At 39.9% G+C, this 19,203-nt stretch overlaps 1 protein-coding gene across 45 annotated transcripts in view; it reads right to left on the reverse strand.

The window, feature by feature from the left end:
* ERC2 (ELKS/RAB6-interacting/CAST family member 2) overlaps positions 1-19,203 on the reverse strand; it is a 983,951-nt gene that overhangs the window by 213,372 nt on the left and 751,376 nt on the right. For 35 of the 45 annotated variants that reach the window (XR_014823359.1, XR_002337959.2, XR_014823361.1 and 32 more), the window contains one exon: positions 8,021-8,168. Coding sequence is in view for 15 of the 45 variants with exons in the window: in XM_021070729.2 (XP_020926388.1) it covers positions 8,021-8,168 (148 nt within the window). In the remaining 30 variants the exon portion in view is untranslated. Of the gene's footprint in view, positions 1-6,388; positions 6,518-8,020; positions 8,169-19,203 lie in introns of those variants that run through there. The other 10 variants (XR_014823349.1, XR_014823345.1, XR_014823344.1 and 7 more) reach the window with 2 other exon arrangements.

The following is a 19,203-nucleotide window of genomic DNA, read 5'->3' on the forward strand; positions in this document are numbered from 1 at the left end:
CAAGTCTGTGATGCATTACAATGCTGGGATCAAATCAAGCTTTTCTGGCACTCATCCAACCACAACATGAGGCTATGGGAACCCTACTGCATAGAGTTCCTCTACTGGTATTCAATTGTGCTCACCTCCTAAACCATAAAGGGTAATTAGAAGTCTCTGCATATCATGTAGTGGAAGTGTAAATGGGTAGCACAACGAGGTGTGGCCCCAAGTAGAGATGAAAAGAAATAGCTGGTCAACCATCCCACTCAGAGCCTTCCTGCTTTCCCTGACACGATGGTTCCCCCTCTGCTGAGATCTGATTTTGACTAGAACCCCACCCTTACAACCAGCTCTCCTAAACACAAGGCTCCAGGGTAGCATTGCCTTCTCCCATTCTTGGCCATACCTGTTTGGGTAATTCTTGGATATAATACTATGAGGGTCGAGACAACACAGGGGAGTGGGGAATCAATTATGCTATGCTGATTTTCTTTTCTGTGGAAAGGTTCACTTGTACTGTATATTAGATTCCAGATGTAAGTGATATCATATGGTATTTGTCTTTCTCTTTCTGACTTACTTCACTTAGTATGAGCTTCTCTAGTTCCATCCATATTGCTGCAAATGGCATTATTTTGTTCTTTTTTATGGCTGAGTAGTATTCCATTGTGTATGTAATGAGATCCTGCTGTATAGTACTGGGAACTATACCTAGTCACTTATGATGGAGCATGATAATGTGAGAAAAAAGAATGTATACATATATGTGTAACTGGGTCTCCTTGCTGTATAGCAGAAAATTGACAGAACACTGTAAACCAGCTATAATGGAAAAAAAAAATCATTAGAAAAAATTTATTCTGTGCAGACCTAGCATAGCTTCCAGAATGTTAACCTGGACATAGGACTTCTCTTCTCTGCAAGCTCTGGGGTAAAACATAGACAATCAGTGGATGAGGCTCCTGGTCTTAATGCCTTCCTATTCCCAACTGACCAGTGTTTCCCACTAACCAAAAGCAATGCCCAGAACTGGTAGGAAAGGGAAAAGAAAACCAAGCACAATTTATCTCTGAACACGAAAGCATTCTAACCAGTTCTGAGAAATAAGCTGGTTCTAATTTTAACTAAACAATAGTGTCTGGCCCTCATTTAAAAGAGGCATTTTCATCAGGGATGTGCATTTCACTACTTCAGCACACAGGGGAGCATTTGGGAATAAGGCTTAGGGGGTAAGATTTAGTTTTAAGCTTTCTTCAAAAACCCTTTAGCAGCAGGAAAATCCAATGATTTCAGAATTAATTATTTTGATGTCAGTCCTTTCTTCAAGGATAGAAGAAAAAGAGCTGGAGGGACTGAATCCAAGACAAAAGAAAGAAAGATGGTAAATTTTAATAATTTTTTTTAGAATTAGTATCCTTAAAGAAAGAAAAAGAAAAAAAAAAAAAAAAAAAACTAGAAACCTTAACTAATTCCCAGTTGAGTCCCTCTTCCAAAATTGCAAAAATCTGGAAGGCAGATTAAAAAAAAAAAAGAGTAAAAAAGTGTCAGAGGTGTGTGCTTGTGAATGAGTGGAATTGGGAAGAATAAAAAAGTTGGATAAACTTATATATCTACTACAAAACTATGATTAATTCTTTATCTTTTTTTTAAGCAACAAGTAACAAAATTAATTTCTACTGTTCTTTCACCTTTATACTGCACCTAGTCTAGAGGCAACCCAATGTCAACACCCAAAGAGTGTCATAAAGATTCTTTTGTTGTTAAGCATAGTTGGAATTTCTGAATTCATTTCATATCACCTTCTCTGGCTCTCTTGACAGATGTTTAACAGGAGTTTAGACACTTCTAAGCAAATGGTTTTTATGCGACACCCAGAAGTTTTCAGGGAAGAAATGGAGGGACTCTCTTCCTAATGTGGAGTAATTTCTGCCGTATCTGGGAACTCAGTGGCATCCAATTCACAAAGAGCCTCCAAAATTAGAAGGAATTTAATGATTACAATGAAGAGACTAGACAGAAAGGTTCAAAATGGATACCACTACAAATAATTCAAGTATGGGAAGAGGTATCTCTGCAAAGTGTCTTGCAACATGGCAAAAAAGAACACGGCACCATTCAGCAGGTCTGTGTCTCCTACCAACTCCTCTAAGTTTGTGGAGGTTGTCTGGAATATTAGGTTCAGAATTATGAGGCTAAGTCTCACCTAAAGTTATGAATAATCAAAGAAGTCTCTTTTTTTAATAAGCTGTCCTAGCAATTCACTCATTCATTCATGTATACTGTCAACAAGTACTTGCCAAATGCCTACCATGTGCTAGCAATTGGGTTAGGCCTGAAGATAAATGGTCAGCAAAAAAAAAGCCATGAAGCCACATTCTCAGGCCCCATGGAGCTCATTAACTAGCAGGGCCAATGGTTTCTATTCAAATAATTAATCACCAAAACAAATGCAAATCTGCATCTCTTCCTGTGCAATTAAATGATGTACCTGTGCCACAAGAGTGCCAAATTGGGGATTTGACCCAATTGAGAAAATCCCAGAAGGCCTCCCTGAAAAAGGAATGTTGGACTGAGATTAAATTGAATCAGTAGGTGTTACCTAGGTGAAGAAAGTGCGAAATGTGTTCCAGGCAAAGGGAATCACATGTACAAGACAGAGAGCATGTTGGTTTGAATTTGTCTTTATCTCACCAGCAAGGGAAGCCAAGGAAGATTTTTCAGCAGTGAGAGCCAGATGGTGACAGGCCTATTGTGATATTTATCTTTAGAAAGGATCATGCTTCTGCCCACTGAGATTTGAGAACCTCTGGCCTGGCCTAGAGGACAGCTGTACTTCTCCAAGACATAGCCACCACCCTGAGTAGGCCAATGGCATGGAGGTGGTCACTACTGTCCGTATGCCTACCTACTTTCATCAAGGACAGTATAGCATTTGGGCTCCAATGATACATTATTGAGACTGCCAGAAAGTCAGGGAAGGCATTTTGTCAAGGGGCCCCCTTCCTATTCTGTTTGAAAATCTCATTAGCCATCACAGGGAAATTCTGGCATTAGTTCGTCTTTGTGGCTCCAATGGAGTGCCAAAGCTTTTTTTTAAAAAATGCAGGCTAAGCACTGGGACTCCTTTGAGGCTGCAGCCAGGGGATTTGGAGAGTGGGCTCAACAGAGCAGCCTTAAACGGGGCACTCTGAGTATACTGGAGGCAATCCTCCCTGTTCCAATGAGGCATGGTTGCTGCATTCTGTTCCCCAGCTTCAAAGAATTTATGTTCCAAAATATACCATTCTTAGTTTCTGCACAAGAGTGCAAAACAGCCTGCTCCACCCCACTATCACTCTGATGGCTAGCCTCTTCATTACCTTGTTCACCCTAGCCTCATTGTCCTCGCTGCTATACCCAAACACACCAGAGCTCTCCTGCCTTTAGGGTTTTGCACTGGCTCTTTCCCCTCCCAGAACACCCTTCCCCTATTAATCCACTGGGCTCACTCTCTCACCTCCTTCAAGTCTTTGCTCACATGTCTTCTTCCCAATGAAGGCCATCCTGTCTGCCCTTTTTCACAGTGTCACCAGACCCTCAGTCCTACTCTGGCACTCCTATTGTCCTTATGCTGGTCTATATTTTTACTTTTTCTATCATATAAATGACTTATTTATTATGGTCATGGTCTATTACCTTTCTCCCCACCCCCTCTAATTTAAAGAGTAAGCTCCATGGAAAACGAATTGTAGATACTGTGTGTAAAATATCAGTTGTGGACAAACTCCCAGAACTTGGCAGAGAACCTGGCACATAGTAGGTATGTGATACATTGGGTAATTGTTTGATTATGAGGAAAAAGTGAGGTAATATTTGTAAATTTACCTATATATAAAACACATGGCATAGACGTGGCTTATGGAAGTCATACATTCATATATACAACAAATATTTATTGGGTGCCTATTATGTGCTTGGCAAAATGTAATAGCTATGGGGATCGTTGAATACGCCACTTGGATTCAGTCACTGGGAATGGTGTGAGCAGAGAGACCTGCACATGAGGAGCTCAAAAGACAATCTGAAGAGGATGACATCTCTCATGAGTCCACCTGCCTCAAAATTCTTGCAGAATACTGGGCAGATGAGCACCCAGATTGTGATCCTCTCCTCCTAGATGCCTAAAAGAGCTGTGCTCACCCAAGTCAGCCATGCGGGTGATGACAAGTGAGGTTGGCCCTCGCTCTCCCAAGGTTGTCCCCTCTGATTGATGTCTATGTGGGCTGTATACACAAACCAAGCAAATTTAATAAGTGCAGTGGGCCTGTTCAGTGCAGGCTGCGATCTGGAGTCTAGAATTCCTAACATATCTCTTCACTGCTCCCCTGTGCTTGGGCTTTACGGGTACTCTTTCTGCTCTTTCGCCTGCAGTTCAAAAGTATATTCTCAACAAGCTGTGATTCCAAGGCATATGAAAACAACAAAGATAAAATCAAAATGAAACCACCTCTGAGGGTTGATGGTAATGAAATCAAGAAGTAGTAGCAGTAGTAGTAGTAGTAGTAGTAGTAGTAGTAGTAGTAGTAGTAGTAGTAGTAGCAGCAGCAGCAGCAGCAGCATACTAGCAGCTTACACATATATAGCAAATATTGTGTCACAGGCACACGTAAATCACTTTACATTTTACATCTGTATATTTACATTATATCTCACAACACTTTGAATTAGGTATTGAGCCCAATTTACAGATGAGGATACCAAGGCTCGGGGAGGGTTAGTATTTTGTTTGTGATCATTCAGCTAACAAATGGTAGAAACAAAATTCAACCTAAGCAGGCCAGCTCCAGATGACACCTGGCAAAATACAGTTAAGATTGTGCGGCAAAAGTCTCTCTCATGGTTTGTCCAGCTGTGAAGCCTGAGCAGAGCACCCAACCTCTCTGGACCTCAGGTTTCTTCTCTCACAGAGCATCAGCCCTTCCTTTTTGGTGGGAATTGGTGAGTTAATGTACATAAAGCCCTTTGATCCATGCCTGGCACATGACAAGAACTCAAAAGCATTAGTACTTGTTGTGGATGTGATCAAACAGCCTAGAGCTCTAAGCAGAACCCCCTCTTTGTGAATGGCTGGAGAACATTTTTAAATGGCTAGCTACTTCAGGTACACAAAGATAGGGGGACCTCACAATTTCTCAAATACCCATCTGCTTGTCATTCTGAATTACTTCCTGAACATGGTGGGTTATGTGTGGACTCAGGTGTACTATACAAAACCTGAGCTCTACCACTTGCAAACTGTGTGACTTGGGCTGGTTATTCCATACTCTGAGTCTCAGTGATGTCCCCGAGAAAGAGAGGTAATCCTGACACACACATCACAGAGTTCCTGTGAGGACTGTGGGACGAAATCCCCAAAGGACATAGGATTCACATTCTGGCACAAAGTATACTCTCAATAAAAGGGAAAATGGAGATGGCATGTTTTTATAAGCAAATTATTCACTATTTTTAGAATCCTTACCGTTTACAACACTAATACATAAATTCACATGCTTTCTCACTCTGTGGCCAGTAGGGTATGGAGAAGAATTACAAACCTAAGTCTGATCACAATCTGGGTGTTCATCTGCCCAGTATTCTGAAAGGAGCCCATCCTCCTCCTTTACTGCTTCTTTTTCTACAACAGCCTATCAGACCCTGCTTTATCCCTGGCGGGAGCCTAACTCTGCATGGCTGGGGTTTCCCAAATGTGCCCCATGATACCCAAAACCGAGCCTGTTGTGAATAATGAAAGCTTTGTACAGTTTCCCAGGAGCAAATTGAAGGACTACACTCAATCCTTCCTGGAATCCAGGAGTGCATTTTCATGATGCTGAGAAAGAAAAAAAGCAGCCTTAAAAAAAAAAAAAAAAAAAAAAAATTCCTGGAGTTCCCTCTGTGGCATAATGGGTTAAGAATCCAGTGTTGTCTCTGTAGCAACATAGGTTCAGTCCCTGGATGGCACAGTGGGTTAAGGATCTGGCATTGCTGCAACCATGGCATAGGTCTCAGCTGAAGCTTGGATTCATCCCTGGCCTGCGAAGTTCCAAATGCTGTGGAGATTTGGGGAGGAAAGTAAGAGCCAAAAAGAAAAAATTAATCCAATGTGCCTGACAGTAAGGCTTCTGGCAGCCTTGTCTTAATAGCAGTGCCAGGCTATTTCAGAAGAGCTGACCCTATAGGATGGCCATCAAAACTAGAACCATCGGCAAATACATAATGAAACTGCATTCTAACTTAAGATACAGTGCTATTATCTGTGGTTCCAGAATTTATGGCCACTGAGCACTGGAAATCATCAAAAGAGGGGAAGGTCAAGATGTGATACAGCTCTTATGTACCCTCACCCCACTGGTGGGGGTGAGTGTCTCCTTAGCGGCTGACTGACCTGAGACCTTTGGATCATGTATGCATCGTAGCTGGACCCGTGGTACTTGGCAGTAATATCTGGGCTGTAGCCAGCATCACAAGTACATGGCATGTTCATGCTCAGGGGCTGTTTCCTAGGTCTATAAACCTGTGGGAGAAAGCTACAATGATTAGGTGCAGGAGGAGAGGGTGCAGGGTACAGAGGGAAGGAATAAGGAGAAAGCAAAGGAGGAGGTCCATCTTGACTTTCTGTGGCAAGTGGGTGGAAAAACCAGTTTAGAAGATGCACAGCTCCAAATAAAGAGGTCAGATATAAGTGGCCCCTGACCCCCGGGGTCAGCACTAGCAAGGCATGCTTCTCTGTGGAATGACCCCAATGTCTGGCAATGACTAGGATCCCCGCACTCTGCAGGAGAGGGTGCCCAGGTGTGGCGGTGTGTGCTCTCCCCCAACTCTCACCTCAGCAAGGCATCCACATGAGAATTAGACTCTAGCTCAGGGTCAAAGAATGCCTTTTCCTTCCTGAGGAGGGAAAGAATCGGCCCATTTGTGAAGGGAGAGAGCTTATCCTAGCAGGCTTCCTTTCCACTCACCTTGTACACTGTGCTCAGCCCAAATCACCCTAGCAGGCAAAGAGCCAGTCCTGGGGTCTGAAATCAATAAGGACGTACCCTTACATGGTACCATGTGGCATTTAGAGAGCCAAAGGTTGCTCTATCTGAGATGTAGCAGACACTTTGTAAGACCACTAAACCACTGATGGCCATTATCGGCTGAGTTGGTTTCAAAATGAAGCTAGAATCTGAGTGAATATCTTTAACCATTGATTCAAAAGGCCCTCACTTTATATGTGGAGGAGAAACAATGTCTGAAGATTTCAGGGATAATTTTGCAATATGCTTCAGGAATAAATATTTCTGTTTAAGCCACTTCTAGAAAACCCTCCAGAAAGCAAAGAACTTTCTGCACAAGTTAGGATTTTGTCCCTCTTTCCTTTCCCCTCAGAAGAAATACAATGGCCTAGAGAGGAGGAAAAAAAAAAACAAGCAAACAGGATAATGGGGGTAAACAAGTGATTTAAAAAACATTTGACTAAATAATGGCTGGGGAGGTGTCCAAGCATAGTCTAGCAGTCACCAAGCACAGGGGCTGGAAGATGGTCCGTGGCCAGAAAGTCCTGGGGGCAAACAGCTGAAGAATCAAAGTTGGAAGTATGGATGGAAAGAAAAGGAAAGAACAGGATAACGGGAGTTATTAACGGGCCCAGAAAGTGAGCAAGACAGAAGGTTACAGGTCCAAAAGGAAAGAAGGTGCCCAGAATTTAACTAGTACTCTCTAGAATTTAGTCAGATATCATACAAAGTCCTCTGGAAGGAAGAGAGCTGAAAGCTATTTGTGGGGCGATGATTCTAATTCAAAAGAAAGGAAAACAGCACTAGTTGCAACCACACAAGCCCAGGCACATGCACATAAACATAGAAAAACAATAAAATGGTGTTCTAATGACAACTTGGACCATTTCACTCCTACCTGGTTTTAGCTGCTTGAGCCTGCAGGATGGACAGTTGCAAAATGAAGAATAGATAAACCCAGAGAAAGCACCCAAGGCCCCAACCCCAGCAGAACACACCTTTCATGTAGGAGGCCCCACCTGCTGCTTTAACTGATGCACTAGTCGATCTTTTTCCCGCTTGAGGGCCATGACTTCTTCCTGCGTCTTTTTCTTTTTGGAGGCAGAAAGTTCCAGCAAGGCAATGTTTGCATCCTTTTCACTGATTGCTGCAAGCAGTGCTTCCTGTCTGGTAAAATAAAGATTATTGCGATGATTTTAATAAAGTAACAAAAAAAAACCCGAGCATTTTTAATTGAAATGAGCCATGAAGGATTATCTTAGGGGAGCAACTATGTTTAAGAAAAACCATCTCCTTGACTCTCAGAATGGACAAATCAGTTTGGGTCACTGTATCCTCTAAGACACACATCTTTCAGTGGCTTCACAGACACAGTTACATATGAGAAATGGAGGGAGTCAATCTGAACATTCCTTTCTAAGACATCTATCCATTCATCCATCCACTCATCCATCCACTCATTCATCTGACCATCCTTTCATCCGCCCATCTATTCATTTGCCAGGTAAGGTTCTAGGTACTCCAAAGACAACTCAACACAATTGGGCAGGAATTTCAATTTCGAGTATTCTTTTTTTCATGCAAGATTTTCTTTTGAAGAAACATATATAGAGATACTTACTAGGATCTCCTTTCACTTTTCAAGAGAATTATTAATATTCTCTTGTCACTCCACCAAAAACCAATGCTTCCTCAGTCTTCCTTATCTCAGTAATTACTGTGCCATCCACTAAGTAGCCTAAACCCCCAAATTAGAAGTAATCCTTGATTCCCTTTCTTCTCTACTCAGAGCCAATCCATTGACAGCTTCAGTAGGCTTTATTCCAAAATATATCCTTCATCTAAACTGAAGTGCTATAAGCTCCCAACCACGAGCACCTACGTGTGCAGCTCACCCGTTTGGTTCGCTGGTATAGAGACCCAAGTAATCTTTAAAAAATTACAAATCCAGATTCTACCATTCTCTCGCATGAAAAATCCATTCCATCACCCATTAAACTTCAAATCCAGACCTTTTACTGATGCCTGCAATTCATTACACGAACTGGCCCTGAGCACTGCTCTGAGGTTATCTTGTACCTGGTCACTAGGCCCCAGCACATTTTGCTCCTGATCTCTTTTCTAGTCCTTGAAGATGTTATACTCAGTCTCACTCATAAGCTTTGCCTTTGCCATTCCCTCTAACTGGAATGCCTTTGCCACACACGGCATCCTTCATGTCTCAGCTTAGAAAAGCTCTCCCCAACCACTCTCCCTAGTAGTGTCTTTCCAGCTTCCACCTCCTGCCCAAGTCACTAGCCTACCACATTACACTGTTTTTTGTTTTTCATGGAACTCCTCACTGTTTGAAAGGATATTAAGATACTCATTATTTATTTTCTAAACTTGATACTCCATGAATTAGAACCTTATTTGTCTTATGAACCACTCAATTATCCAGCTTCCAGAAGAGCATTAAGCACAGAGCAGATGTCAAAAATGTTTGCTCATGCAATAAGTAAGTTCACTTTTTACTTTCCAAAAAGTTTGGAAGAAACTACTGGACAACTCTTCCTCTCATTAAAATTACAATGCTTTGACTGCTGATTAATTGCTTTCTCAGAAAAGTATTACAGTTGTCCCCTCCCATTTTACAGTCTAATTTTGTCAACATCTGTTGCAAATTTTAACCTGGAATTCTGAGACCATTATTGACAAGGAAATAGTTCTCTTAGTATGTTTCATTTAGTCTTCCTTTCCCCTGAGGAAGTCTTATCCCAACCATCTGTGACACTTTAGCAATATTCTAGATAATTTAGAGGACTCCATAGCCCCAGAAAAGTCTCCATTTGGGTACTTTCTCACATGTAAGTCCCAGGACTAAAACCTGGTCATGATTCTGTTTTGTCTTTTTTTAATGCCCATCACCAGACCGGGCCCTCTGCAGATATTTGGACAGGATGGTCATTATTTGGATCTCAGATTTTTTTCCCTTTTCACTATAGGGATTTGTATGCACTCTTCTGGGCCCTGCTCATGCCAGGCAGTGGGAGCTTCTGTCTGAGGCTCAGTCAGGCACTTCAACAACAGAAATGTTTCCACTTTTCAGAAGAAAACCAGTGCAGGCTGGACTACAAATAACAACACTAATATTCAGCTTCCCAGAACCTATCTCCTTCTGGATCACATCTTGAGATAATAGAAATGTTGGCCATTCTTAGCCACAGCATATTTATATATAAGGCCAAGTTGAAGAGGCTGCATGGACTTCAAATCAGGGAGAGTCCAATTGCTATCTATTCCAACTTAGCTACAATGCACCCAAGATGACTGCAATATTTTATGCCACTCTGCCCCAAATAGAAACTTCCAAGTGAAGCTTTTTTAAATTTTTTTATTTTTATTTTTTAAATGATTTTTATTTTCCCATTATAGTTGGTTTACAGTCCAAGTAAAACTTTTTTCATGGAAACAGTCTAAAAAATCATCATTAGAAAAATTGGGAATTGATAATAATACATTATACAATACACCTACAATTTACTCTTAACAGCTATCTGCAGGCATTTAAAATGCTGATGAAAAAACAAGCATCTATGTTTGTTTAGAGATTCCATGAGTCTCATATCTCTGCACATTTTATGAGCAAAGGCATTATCTTTTCTCACCATTTTCCAAAGATATCTGTATAGTGAAGAGCCTTAGAAGATAGACAGAGTGTTTCCCTTAGGATCAAAGGGTAAACATGCTTCTGCCCTATATAATATTTTCTCCTTCCAGAGCAAAGGGCAGACATGTTACCGCCCATTGCAAAAGACTCAGGTTCCCTAAACTCAGGGTTATTCTCCTTTAATGCAACCCATTGTTATGTACAGCTATTCATTTAGCCCACCTGCCATGCCTCCATGGGACTAGGGTGACAGGGAACTGATATAAATATGCTGATTCTGTTCTCTGTGCCTTGAGCTATAAAGTCTTTGCCTCTGATCCAAAGTCTTTGGTCCTCTGCCCGCATTCATGAAATGAGGCAGGCTAACCTGCTAGCCTGCCAATAGGGAAAATCTCAGACCCTTCACAGTTCTTGACATGCAAATGTATACACAATAATATCCCCCAAACATAAAACCATATTCATACAAAAAAATGAGAGTGAAATACACCAAACCGCTAATAGTCATTATTTTAATGGTGGATATGCTTCGCTTTTTTTCTGCTTATATCTTTCTGTGTTATCTTTCCCTTCCCACAAAATATCGTAAGAGTAAACATTAAAAATTTGTAAATGAAGCTTTTCAGTTACCAAATAAACTGTTAAGTACATGCTTCAAATACTTGGCATACCTGAAATTTGCTCATTTTCCCGTCAAGGTATATATGTTCTTTCCGTCCATCTCACACTTTATACACAGGCAAGTGTACACACACACACATTTTCACATATATACACATCTGGTACAATTTACATCATATCCCACTTGGAAAACTACAAAAATTTTCTAACTAGGCTACCTATGTCCACTTTTATACTCCTATGTTCTATAGCCCTTTTAAACTCATTTTTCTCTTCCAGATCAAAATTCAGAATGGCATAGCATGAGTAACTGTTAAAAGTCACCACAGGGGTTGTGCTTGGGCTGTGGGGTGGAAATCCTGTGAAATCAGATTGTTATGATCATTATACAATTACAGATGTGATAAATTCATTTGAGTAATTAAAAAAAAAAAGTCACCATCACCCTAAAGAATGACTTTTCTAAACTTCTTTTCTCTTACAATTCTATAACTTGGGCTTGTCATATTTTTAATAGGTATTTCCCCTCTTATAATACCATCAAAATTCCCAATAAATTATTTCCAGTTTTCCCTTGATCAGAGAAAAACATACTAATTCCCAAATCTCTATAGACATAATCATTAAATACAGCCCTAAACTTAATTATTATTAACTATTAAACTTTAAAATATATTTAAAATAATTTTAATAAAAGTATATTTAAAACTACTCATCAATATTAATATCCATACTAAATAACACATTCGTTGTAACCTTTTCCTTATTGTATTGTTTGGGTTTTTTTGTTTGCTTGTGCCTAACAAATCTGTTTGCTAAGTACTGGTATTATACAATCATAAAACTCTGGATAAAATTAGTGTAATAAGGATTATACACATTGGGAAACCCTCATTGAAATACTGGCCAAAAGCTAATGAAAATTTCTCCCAAAATACTTTGATTGAAATCTACATTTAGTAATTCCAGTCTCCTTAAATCAAAGAGTAATTGGCAGAAAATGTTTTTAAAGTATGTAAAACTAGAAAAATATGAACATTTTGCACTTTAGGATATTTGGAAAGATGTTCTAAATATGTTAAGGTTATATCTAAACATTACCTATTTGTACAGGGATGCCAGGCAAAGCAAATTCTTAATTCTAGGCTCACAGAGCCATTACATTTGTGTTTTTTTTAAAGTAAAAAGCTTTTTAAAATGAGTTTAAAATAACTTTTTATTAAGCTGATACATTTTTTGGTATTTTTTTTAAATTAAAGTATAGCTGATTTACAATGTTGTGCCAATTTCTGCTGTACAGGAAAGTGAACCAGTCATAAATACATATACATTCTTTTTCTCCTATCATCCCCCATCATGTTCTATCCTAAGAGATTGGACACAGTTCCCTGTGCTATACAGTAGAATAACCTGATACATTTTAACTAATAGTTTTAAATCACTATGAGCTAATTCTGCACAGTTACAGGTTTTCATTAACTCTAGTTTAAAAGTCAGAGGAGTTTTTTGAGGGTAAGGGATACTAAACATAGGTTTTTAAAAAGACAAACTTCATGTGCCAGCCCTACATTAGACTCCACACTTTTACAATTCCCATAAGCTAATGTGTTGACATATCTAACTTAAAGTACCTCATGACAAATACGTCACTAAAAATACACACAGTTCTGTTTTTAGAAAATGGCAGACACTGAAATAAATTAAGAAGCGTAAATTAAATGTCTCTTTTTTTTGACTCTGCCTACATCTTTTTAAAAAGACTCAAATGTAAAGAATATATACTTGGCTATATATTGGAAATGCAAAGAAAAATGCTCATTAATTTCCCCATCAAGTGAGCCACCTTCTAGAGTCAAGGCGAGATCTACATTGCTTCAGAAACTGTCACTGTCCCATCAACCAAAAGAAAGTTTCTATAAGCCCGAAATCACTTGAGCACATAATCTATCCTTTTTACATATTCACAGACAACATAAAAAGGAACACATATACTCATCTTTAGACAGTTAGTGGGGTTAAGTATATGCCAAAGGCTTGCAAAATTATCTTCAGAACACTGCAATGCTCCAGTATACAATTACTAAGGTGATCTGTCTATGCCCCAAAATGTAACTTAAAATATGAAAAGGAAGTCCAAATATGCTAGAAAGGAAGATAAGATAATGCAAAGAGAAATAAATCTGTAAGAGTCTGCTGAATGCCAAGCTAAGAAAGTAGACCATAGACAGCATTTTATCAAAGTGCAGCCTAAACAAACGTCAAGGGGAATAATTTCTTTAACAAATATGGGCAACAATGGAGGGAAAAAGGGGGAATTCTGTGCCCTTGTGTGCATTTAGTCAGGGTTAACAATGGATAAAAATATGTGTAAGAACACATTTAATAACCCTAAACTGTCATTCAGTTTGTAGGAGGTAGTCAAGATATGGCTATTAAAACAGTGTGCGCGCGCGCACGCGCACACACAGACACACACACACACACACAGACACACACACACACACACACACACACACCCAGGTTTTAGCCACCCTGAAAAAAATCTTCAGGAATAAAACAAAAGAGGACTCAAGGGCATCTCCGGCCAAGACGAATGCCTTCTTTTGAGTGTTGCCTGTGGCCAGCCTTCACAAAGAGTCCCAGAATCCTCTGATGGTAATACATCCCTACGTCACATATCACAGTCAATTTAAAAGGGAGTTTTATAAACATTTCTATTTTACTCCCTGTTGATGTCATTCTATTAATGATGACTTGAGCTCTGAGAGAGGGTCAAAAATTAATTTTAGGAGTTGTAAATGAGGCAGCCCAATTAGGAACTATTATAAATTGGATTGTGGGGAGAAGCATTAATACAGTTTTTCCTGTGGGTTCTTATTTTAGTTAGCTGACCCATCTTTAGGAACACATTCAATTATGAAAGCAGATGCTTAAAAAAATGCATTCCATTAAGAAATGTTTGGATAATTTCAAGGGAAAACCTATATTATGTATGGTGCTCAGCCCACAGTCATGTTCTAATCATACTGTGGGGGAAAAAAATTCCTCTCAATCAACTTTTCCCAGTTAATTACTGTTTTCTTTCCCTCATGACCCTGAATCTTCAACCATAAGTTCAGTAGGAGGTGACTTAAGACAGACGGTGACGAAAGATCCTATTCAAAACAGCCTCTCTCTCACCCCTTGGGTGAGGGTGGGTGAGGTTTGCTATGATCAACCCTGGACATAGATGCTCATTTGCCTATATTTTAAAAGCTGTATTTTCAAGCAGCATTGTGAAAAAGAAAAGGTTTTTGATATCTATTAATATCAACACTACCCACCAGCAGAATGATGTATTGTGTATACAGAAGGGCCACGCAGAAAGTAAAGCAACTTGCAGGAGGTGGGCCCACAGGGTGAGATATACTTGAACAATGTGAGTTTTAGCAAGGACAAAGAACAGACCAGATTTGTAAAGGCCAGGCTTTGGCAGCCCAGACTCCTTAATGCAGTTTGCTCTCTGTCGCCCACCTAAAAGTGACCTCGAGAAATAGTTTACTCCAATTACAGAGAATTTTGTCTTTGAAACTTAATAGCACACGACTGGAATTTCCTAACACGGGGCCACAAGTCTTGTGGAAGTTCTTTGCTCAGTGCACCAGCTTCCATCTCACTAGAGAGAGACTCAGGGCATGACCCAGGGAAGCAGCTAGCCCATTCTTGAACTTCTCCAAGTGCAACTGGGCCAGGAAGACCTAAAGGGCCAACATTGTGTACTTGAGGATACATTTTGGCTTCAGACTCATCAATACCGTTTGGAGCAGGATGCCCTTGGTGAGTTTGATGCCAACTGATTTTCCCACATGGAAATGGCCTGAGGCCAGAGTAGGACGAGTGCCAGGAAGAGCTACTACCCTCATCCAAAACTGCTCTCTCTATTCCCAGCCCTTGTGAGACTGATAAAAAGGCAATAACAGAATGGATGGAAGGAACTCTTGTTCAGGTCCTGGCATAGGACATGTGTGAAGTGTTACTGATTACTGTGTGCATGATCCAGTGAGAGATAAGAAAACACTTCATGTGATTATATTGACCTATTAGTTTTTTAAAAAACTTATCCATACCAATGAAATATTACCCAAGTCCTTTAGGGGAGAAAGTACTAAGTGCCTGAGCTTTGGAATTAAATGTACCTAGGTTCAGTCCCAGCAATATCTTGTTTCTGTGACTCTAGACAAGTTACTTTATATCTCTGAAATTTTCGATTTCCTCATAATGAACCAAGAAGGATAACAGTAACTACCTCCTGGACTGTTGTGAGAGTTAAATATGATAATGCAAGTACAAATTCTGTCCAGTGCCCCAAAGGACCACACAAATATTAGCGATTGCTTATTATTATATACTATGAACACCAGAAAATGTAAAGACTCAGAAGTTTTGCATTATTTTCTACCAGACCCCTCTCTGTAGAAAACAGATCTAAATATGTCGAGGGGTTTCTTACTTTCAAGACACACCCTCAGAGAAGCTTTTGAAATTGGTTTCTGTTAAGCTGCCCATTTGACTTTCATGAGCTGATGTCTGTTTTGCAAAAAAACTTAAAGGAGAAAATAAAGCTTGAATGTGGAGAAGAATCTGTCTGTCATAGAAGAGTTGCATCCCAGACCAGACCAGTCTGACTGTTCAATATCATCTTGTCTGAACTGATAGTAAAGGCCACACAAAGGTGGGCAAGATGTGATTTCAAGCAGTGTGAGAAATGGAAACGTGTTCTGAAAAGTGACCTTTTAAAAGGCAAGGTCAAGTGCAAAATCTAACCAAAGTCAAACAACTTCAAAACGAGAAAATTCTTCCATTTCAAAACAAAACAAAACAAAAAAACTGGTGAATTTGGAAGGCAGTGAAGGCAAATGAAATGAAGGAACTCCAGGACCCATCAGCATACTCTGTGTCAGGGTAATGTTATATGATACACATGCATTTTTTTTTTTTTTCCTTTTACGACCACACCTGCAGCATATGGAAGTTCCTGGGCTAGGAGTTGAACTGGAGCTGCAGCTGCAGGCTCACACCATAGTCAAAGCAATACCAGATATGAGCCGAATCTGCAACCCATGCTGCAGCTTGTGACAATGCTGGATCCTTAACCCACGAAGCAAGGCCAGCGATCGACTGTGTCTGGTTCTCAACTTGCAGAGCCTCAACAGGAACTCCCACATTCATTCTTGTTATTCCCATTCAGTGATGAGAAGGCTTCTCTGTTGAATATTTCACTCTGCCAAAATAGCTTTCAATATAAAATACACCCACCAGACTCCCTGGAAGGGCTACTGATGATTGATAATAAGAAAAGTAAATACATCTGGACTCTACTGTAGGCCAGAACTTTGCCAGCTTCTACCTAAACTAAACCTGTTGTCCATGGATAATCAGTTACTGTCAAGAGACTTGCCCCATCACATTGACTTTTTAGTTGGGAATGGAAAACTGCCAGAAAATAGGTCACTGACTTTAAGGCTTGGCCTCAGGGAATCTGATCAATTTTTTTTTCTTATTGGTGAGATGTACGTGTGTGTATGCATACATGTATTATTTAAGTTTCCCAAAAGAGAGTGTTTTTTTTTCTCTAGGGCTGTACCACGGCATATGGAAGTTTCCAGGCTAGGGGACAAATCGGAGCTGCAGCTGCCGGCCCACACCAAAGCCAGAGCAATATGAGACCTGAGCCATGTCTGCAACCTACACCGAAGCTCATGACAACACCGGAGCCTTAACCCACTGAGTGAGGCCAGGGATCAAACCTGCATCCTTATGGATACTAGTTGGGTTTGTAACATGCGGAAACACAATGGGAACTCCTAAAAGAGAGTATATTTTGATTTTCCCTTTTCTCTATATTTAGGGCTACTAAGATTTGTTAGTAAGCCTTTGCACAGAGCAGCAAATTGCCCTCCTATATCATGAACTAAATATTTCCCTTCTTAATTTGAAATTTTTGTGTTAAATCAAACCTCCCTTTGTTTATGTTTATAGGAATAGAATACTCCCATAGGCTATATTATAATGAAAAACAAAGCAGATTGTCATGTCATTGCTCTAAAAGGGATATGAGCAGGAGGGGGCACATTCCAGAATTTTGTTAATACAACATTTGGAGAAAATCAAATTAAGGTTCTGTGCAGCAGATCTTTGTAGAAAGAAATACAAAAAATGAGTTTGTTGGAAGCAGCTCCTTTGAGAGAATTCTTATTCATGGGACGGAAAAAGGCTGTTGTGTTCCTGCAGTGAAGGAAGGAAACACAGAGTGATGGTCTATACATGCACTGTGGATGACAGCAGTGGCCAGGCAGAAAGCAGGTTTCAAGGAGGAGAAGGAAGGTGACACCTGACAAAGAAGAGGGCTAAAGAGATTCCCATCAACTTGAACCTTCTTCTCCCTTGCGGTGCCTGCCGCAGAACTGAACCACAATTTAAGATAACCTGTAGGAGTCTACCTTCAGGAAGTTCATGACGTTTAAAGTATCCTGTAAGATGAAATTTGGCACATAAATCTCTTTGAGAAGTCTGGATTTTAGGTCTGCCATCTCGTGGCCATTGCAATAAATTCTGCCCTTTTCCTTTTTTCTTTTTTTTCTCAAAGTAGTTACACTTTAAAAATCTATATTCTAAGGAGATAGCACAAGGGGTGCTTATATAAAAAACTTTAGCCACAGGAGAGCTCTACAGTGCAGAAGGAGCTGGAACATTTCACATTCCCCTTTCTGCTCACATTTTTCATTCCTTGATGAAAGCCTAGAATTAAATTATCACTTATCAAATTATCAAATAATCATTCCATATGGGATTGGGTGACGGAGAAGTAAGTTAAGAAGTAATAGGTATGTTTTCAATGCCTTTTTGTAAAAGCGGTAACTTGGAGTTCCCATTGTGGCTCAGCGGTAAGAGTTCCCATTGTGGCTCAGCAGTAACAAACCCGACTAGTATTCATGAAGATGGGGGTTTGATCCCTGTTCTTGCTCAGGCAGTTAAGGATCTGGTGTTGCCCTGAGCTGTGGTGTAGGTTGCAGACTCAGCTTGAATCCTGCATTGCTGTGCCTGTAGCATAAGCCAGCAGCTGTACCAATTCAATCCCTAGCCTGGGAACTTCCATGTACTGTGGGTGTGGCCCTAAAAAGCAACAACAAAAAAGAGGTAACTTAATTGACACAATTGTTTACAATGAGTGAAAGTCTCAGCATTTCTGTTGCCATTTGCTAAGAGAACAAACAGGATAAAATAGATTGTAAATACAATGGGTCTTCATAACTAGAAACTAGGATGATATGTTTTTATAAAACTAAAAGTCCAAAGGACAGAGATTAGAAATACACCCTCCAACAATGTAAGGGAAAGAAGTGAGAACAAATTGATCACAATTCTATGCTGCCAGGAAATTGCCAAAATGCCACCGTAAAAACACACTGAGCCTGTCTACAGGATACCAACTAACCACTTGTTGAATGTGCCAAGGGGAGAGAAAACAAATATACATGGCCATTTCCTGGCAAACCTTCACCAATGTATCATAACCTCTAGACTAAAAGGAGATGCAAAAACATATTCAATGACCAGAATTAATTTCAGGGCCCAAATCAGAGAAGTATAGAACTATGTGTATATATACACACACACATATACATACACCTAAGTATTGTACCACTAAGCAACTGATTTAAAAGACCAGCAAAAAATAAATAAATAAATAAATAAATAAATAAATAAAATAAAAGACCTGCAGAACAAAGTTTCAATTTGGAATGGACTAGCAATGAGATCCTGCTGTGTAGCACTGGGAATTATGTCTAGTCACTTGTGATGGAGCATGATAATGTGAGAAAAAAGAATGTATACATGTATGTGTAACTGGGTCACCATGCTATATTGTAGAAAAAAAATAATGTATTTGGA

Source organism: Sus scrofa, chromosome 13 (genome assembly GCF_054392235.1).
Source record: "Sus scrofa isolate SSC_HxYL_T2T_F1_AM1 chromosome 13, Sscrofa_HxYL_maternal_Yorkshire_Landrace_v2.0, whole genome shotgun sequence".
Taxonomy (NCBI): Eukaryota; Metazoa; Chordata; class Mammalia; order Artiodactyla; family Suidae; genus Sus; species Sus scrofa.